Raw genomic sequence first — 5682 nt, forward strand, 5'->3', positions numbered from 1 at the left:
GCTGGACACCAGCCTATGTCTAGGGGTGGCTTGGAGCCATCCCTTTACTGCTCACCTCCTAACTTACATTCAGTTCATCTTTCCTGGAGGGACTGGCTAGGAGTCTTCAGAAAGCTTGAATTAGGAGCCTTCTTCCAGTTTTCTGGCTCTTGGGTTGGGGGGAAACTGGGAGTTGGGATTCTGATCTGAGAGCCCTTTGAAAAGATCATTCTTAGGAAAAAAAGAACTCCTAAGGCCACCCACCCACCAGAATGGGGTAATTTCCTCTCTGTAGGTAGGGGGAGTCCGGGAAGGACAGAGGAAACAAGAGGCACTGTCTACTGTGTGACTCATTTTTCTTGCCTTGGCAAGGAAATCACTGAATTAAGAGTAGCTAGGGACAGGGAATCCTGTCATGCTGCAGTCCATGGGGTCGCAAAGAGTCGGACATGACTTAGTGACTGAACAACAAATCCAGAAAAAACCCACCCAGCCAGCACAGTCACGCTGGTGGAATAAAGGTTGGACTGGCCTCTGTCCCCCATCCCTCCCTCCCCACAGTCCCAAACTGGACATAAAAACACACTAGTGGGCACAGGTGTTTGCAGTGCCACTTTATTGCCAATAGCTGACATTGCCTGGGGCTAGTGGAAAATAAATTAGAACCATGGTAACATCTGACAGGTACGGCTAAGCTGGAGAGGGGAGCAGGTTTTTGTGGACACTGATCTTACGGAAGGAGTGTAAGGTGGCTGTGGAAATGTCCATGGAGAGCATCTCTCTTCCACCCCTAAGACCACAGAACCATCTACTCCCTCCTGGGCCCACCAAAGGGCCAAAGTGGAGGCCAGGGTCTCTTGGCTGCCACGAGCTAAGTGAGGTGAGAGAGGCAGTGGGGAGCCCTCGGCGGGATCAAAGCGGGGCAACCAAGGCTTGGATCCCAGAAGAGAGCAGGAACCGAGAATCACATCCAGTCACAGGATGACACAAGGAGGGCGGCTGTTCGTGATCTTTTCGAGGGGTTCTCCGTTACTGGCTCTTCGGATGGCCTCAATGAGCTAGAGGGCAGAGATGTGGAATGGGATGATGTGTCCCTTGGAGGGGCAAGCTGAACTAGGGTTATTCCCAGTATTGCAAGTACTCACATCTTTCTCATAAGGAAAGCCCCCATTCTCCAGCTTGGAGAACACCAGCTGTCCATTGATTTCAATCTCAAAGGCCCCTAGTATTAGATAAACATATGAATGAACTGTATGTTGAGCACAGGCAAAAGGCGAGAAGTTCTATAAAAGGGGGCCTTCCACACCCCTTAGACTTCACACAAGCTCCCTCATCAGCCCTATTAGAGATTCTTCAAGCCATTTCCTAACCCTGGGTCAAGCCAAAGAAACTTAAGGGAGGCATCATCCGTGTGCCCTTCCTTTGAACTCCTGGTAACTCAATGAAAGTTTCCCTTCCCTCCAACACTTCGGTCTCACCCGTTTCTCCCAGTAGGCTTCAAATGTGACTCCCCTCACCTATGGAAGGGGGCTCAAGCTGGCTGGACATTTTACTATGTGCCAGGTACTGCTGGACACTATAAAGCTGCCAATGCCAGAGCTAGAAAGTGATGGAGCTGGGATTTAGAACACTGACTCAGCAGGTGTTCTGCAGCCTCACCTGTGCCCCCCAGGCGCGACTCGATCTCGATGCCTGGATACTGCTCCTTCACGGCACTCGCCAGCTCCAGGTAGGTCGCCTCGAAGCCGCAGGGTTCGCTAGGGAGAAGATACCGGAGGTCCGGTTGGGTTTCGGAAAAGGTACCTCCGGTGGACCCACCCTCGTCAGGCCCGGATCCCCGTCACTGCCAGGGGCCGCTCACCAGTACTCAACCACAATGCGGACCCCACGGCCTGGTTCGGTCTCCCCGGGAGAGGGCGCTACGGACGTCGTCCCTGTATCCCCGCTCATTGCTGCCAGCTCCCTACAGCCGCTGCTTCCGGGTGTGACGCGACGCCGCGGGCACGTGATGGGGCGGGGCCGCGCGTGACGTCGGCTCGCCCCCTGCAGGCGGCTGCTACTGCGTTTTGACCGTGTTACCAGCTGGAGGGCTTGGGCTGGGCGGATCGGCCTGGATCACCTTTCCTGGCCCGAATTCTCGGAGCGCAGGTCTTGCCCCACATCTAGTGTCCGCTGGACTTCACGGTCTTATTTAATCTAATGACATAGCTTAGATTGCAGAGGGCCTGGGGTTGACTGATGGTATGGAATAATTGCCGTTTCTCCTGTCTTGCTGATGGCATTATAAACCATTCCACAGTTACACACTCAGGTACTTCTTACTATTAAGCTCTAAACTGCAGGCACAGTCTGGGTAGTTTCCGTCTGTCTCATGCCTTCGGAAACCTTAGGCTTTAAGGCTTCTATTTCGCAGGCTCTGTGCTGCCATCACGTGCACCCAGTTCCTCCACCTCCCCGTCTCATCCTACCCCGCTACCGAGCTGGCTTCCTTATTCCCATTTTGCAGCTCTAGAAGTGGAGGCTGTCTCCTTGCCTCCTCTTTCCCTGGAGCCCCACCAAAGGATTCTCTCAGGTTACCCACTGTAGCATCCCTTTAAACCATTCATTTTTAAACAATTCAGTGACTTACGGAGTTGTGCATCTCCACACATTTCCACCGACATAAAAAAAGTCCCACCTGTGTATTTTCAATCTTTCCAGCTATCGGCTCCAGCCCTAAGCAACCACTGATCTGCTTCCTATCAATTTGCCTTTTCTGGATGTTTCATATAAATGAAATACTATGTATGTAGTCTTTTGCTTCTGACTTCTTGCACTCCTTTTAAAGTTTTTGAGGTTCATCCATGTTATAGCATGTACTAGTGGTTCCTTTTTGTTGCTGAGAAATATCCCAGTGTATGGATGAAATGTTTTGTTTATTCAATACCAGTTGATGGATATTTGAGTTTCCTTTGAGGTATTTTGAATAATGCTGCTATGAATGTTTGTGTGTCTTTGTATGTACATGTGTTTTTACTTCTTGTGGATACGTTCATACCGGTAGAATTGCTAGGTTGTGTGGAAAGTTTATGTTTAACTTAAGAAATGGCCAAACTGTTTTTCAAAGTGGCTGTACCATTTTACATTCCTGCTAGCAATATATGATGATTTGTTTCCCTGTATCCTTGTCAACACTTGTCTCTTTCATTATAGCCATCCTGATGGGAGTGAGGAGGTTTTAATTTGCATTTCTCTAATGGTCTTGAGCACCTTTTCATGTGCTTATGAGCCATTCATATATCTTAATTTGGAAAAACATTTATTCAAATCCTTTGCCCACTTTTAATTGGGTTGTTTGTCTCTGCAGTGTTGATTTGTAGGAGTTCTTTATATACAATTGACCCTTGAACAACACAGGTTTGAACCTCGTGGGTCTACTTACATGTGGATTTTTTTCAGTAAATACATAGTACTACACAAGTTAGGGTCAATTTGAAGATGAAAACCAGATGGGGGGCTGACTGTAAAGTTATGTTCAGATTTTCAACTGCTCTGGGTCATTGGTACCTCTAAACCCTGCATTGTTCAAGGATCAACTGTATTTTGGATACAAAGTTCCTAATCAAATATATGACTTGTAATTATTTTCCTCCAATCTTCCACAAGTATTTTTTAAAATTTAATTTTTGAAGTGCAAAATTTTAAAATTTTGGCGAAGTATAGTTTGTCAACTTTTTATTTTGTCATTTGTGCTTTTGCTGTCTCATTTGTACCTGAGATCTCTGTCTAACCCAAGGTAGAAAGATTTTCTCCCATAATTTCTTCTAGAAGTTCTATAGTTTTAGCTCTTACTTTTAAATCCATGATCTATTTTGAGTTAATATTTGTAAATGGTGTAAGGGAGGATCTAAACTCATCTTTTGCCATATGGCTATTCAATTTGTCCCAGAACCATTTATCAAAAAGACTATTCTTTCCCTCACTGAATTGTCTTGGCACCTTTGTCAAAAATCAATTAACCAGTAGGTCCAGTGGTTAAGACTTTGCCTTCCTGGAGAAGGAAATGGCAACCCACTCCAATATTCTTGCCTGGAGAATCTCATGGACAGAGGAGCCTGGTGGGCTACAGTCCACGGGATCGGAAAGAGTCGGACACGACTGAGTGACTTCACTATGTTCCTAGGATCACTTCTAAGACTTAAATTCAGATTTCTTCATAATAAAACCCTTCTGAATATAATCCATTCAATTTATACTTTTATAGTGAAGTTTAACAGTTAACAGGGATTCCCTGGTGGTCCAGTGGTTAGAACTTGGTGCTCTCGCTGCCGGGGCCCAGGTTCGATCCCTGGTCAGGGCACTAAGATTCTACAAGCTGCATGGTGTGGCCAAAAAGAAAGGTACAGAAAAGTCACGTGACCTTGGTAGGTCAAAACTGCCTTTTTTAAACCACTCTTCACATATATGACATTGACAATACAGTTATTTCCATGGATTTCCTGGCAGATGTCATGATTTTTTTTCCTGGGCATCAGGCTGATCAATGGATAAGATCCTCAACCCAAGCTTTTAATAATTTCAAAGTTAAATTTTGTGATGGTTTATTTGTTGGTTTAATATCACTGTATAATACTTACTGAGTTCCTAATAGTTAGAGATAATCTTTTTGTACATCTCCCAAGCTTGAAATGTGTGCTTGAAAACATAATAAAGTAAATAAAATAATAATTGCCAAAAAAAAAAAAAAAAAAGACTTTGCCTTCCAGTGTAGAGGGTGCAGGTTCGATCCCTGGTTGGGGAGCTAAGAATCCCACATGTCTCACAAACAAAAAACCGAAACATAAAACAGAAGCAATATTGTAACAAACTCAATAAAGGCTTTAAAAATGATCCTCATCAAAAAAAAGTTAAAAAAAAAAATCAATTGACCAGAAATGTAAGGATTTTTACTTGGACTCTTGAAGCTGTCCTATTGATTTATAAATCTATTCTTTTTCATTGTCGTTTTTTTTTTTATTTAAGAAATTTAGATATAACTTATACACAGTAATACACATCCTCTCGAGTGTACCTTCCTGTCAGCCCTGACGCACACCGTTGTACATCTACAACCAGGACCAAGGTACACAACAAGTCCATGACCTCCTCACAAGCTTCTCTGCTGTCAACCCCTCTCCTCCTCAACTCCAGATCTGTTTCCTGTCCTTAGCATTCTACCCCCTCCAGAAAGTCATATAAATGGAATCCTATAGCACTGAGCCCTCTGAGTCTGGTTTCTCTTTCCAACTTATCGTATCTTTCAACATCCAGAGTGATTTTCCAAAACATAAACCTGCCCGCTCCTCTGGGCCTCTACTTAAGCTCAGATGGACCCTGTAGGGTCTGGCCTCTGCCCATAGTTCCTGCTGGTCTGGACAGACAGGATGGATGGCTCTTAAATCTGGTTTACAGAACAACCACCTGAGGGCTTGTCAATACCATACATTCCTGGGTCTTGTCCCCAGAGACCAAGTTTCAGTAGTTGGGGATGGGCCCAGGGATCTGTTTCTTTGTTGTTCTTGTTTGCTTGGTTTTTTAAAGTTTTATTTTATTTATTTATTTTTGGTTGTGCTGGGTCTTTGTTGCCATTTGGGCTTCTCTCTACTTGGGATTCCCAGGCTTCTCATGGCCACAGCTTCTCCTGTTGTGGATCACGGGCTCTAGGCATGCTGGCTCAGTAGTTGC

At 45.1% G+C, this 5682-nt stretch overlaps 1 protein-coding gene and 1 non-coding gene across 2 annotated transcripts; one reads left to right on the forward strand and one right to left on the reverse strand.

Moving 5' to 3' along the window:
• Positions 1-578: 578 nt before the first annotated feature.
• MIEN1 (migration and invasion enhancer 1) lies at positions 579-1998 on the reverse strand. The gene is made up of 4 exons (XM_061143913.1): positions 1841-1998; positions 1639-1736; positions 1125-1201; positions 579-1037 (listed from the first exon to the last, which is right to left on the reverse strand). The coding sequence occupies exons 1-4, from the start codon at positions 1927-1929 to the stop codon at positions 954-956; spliced, it is 348 nt and encodes a 115-aa protein (XP_060999896.1). The 5' UTR covers positions 1930-1998; the 3' UTR covers positions 579-953.
• A 2248-nt stretch (positions 1999-4246) lies between these two features.
• Positions 4247-4318, forward strand: TRNAE-CUC (transfer RNA glutamic acid (anticodon CUC)). Its single transcript has one exon. It is a non-coding gene; the product is annotated as a tRNA-Glu (tRNA).
• Positions 4319-5682: the final 1364 nt, after the last annotated feature.

The sequence above is a fragment of the Dama dama genome, chromosome 5, assembly GCF_033118175.1.
Source record: "Dama dama isolate Ldn47 chromosome 5, ASM3311817v1, whole genome shotgun sequence".
Classification (NCBI taxonomy): domain Eukaryota; kingdom Metazoa; phylum Chordata; class Mammalia; order Artiodactyla; family Cervidae; genus Dama; species Dama dama.

Coding starts and splice junctions, on each gene's coding strand:
- MIEN1 (XM_061143913.1), bottom strand. CDS start 1,929: ATGAGCGGGGATACAGGGACGACGTCCGTAGCGCCCTCTCCCGGGGAG. Junction 1,202..1,638: donor GTCGCGCCTGGGGGGCACAG/GTGAGGCTGCAG, acceptor ATCTAATACTAG/GGGCCTTTGAGATTGAAATC. Junction 1,038..1,124: donor GCTTTCCTTATGAGAAAGAT/GTGAGTACTTGC, acceptor TCTGCCCTCTAG/CTCATTGAGGCCATCCGAAG.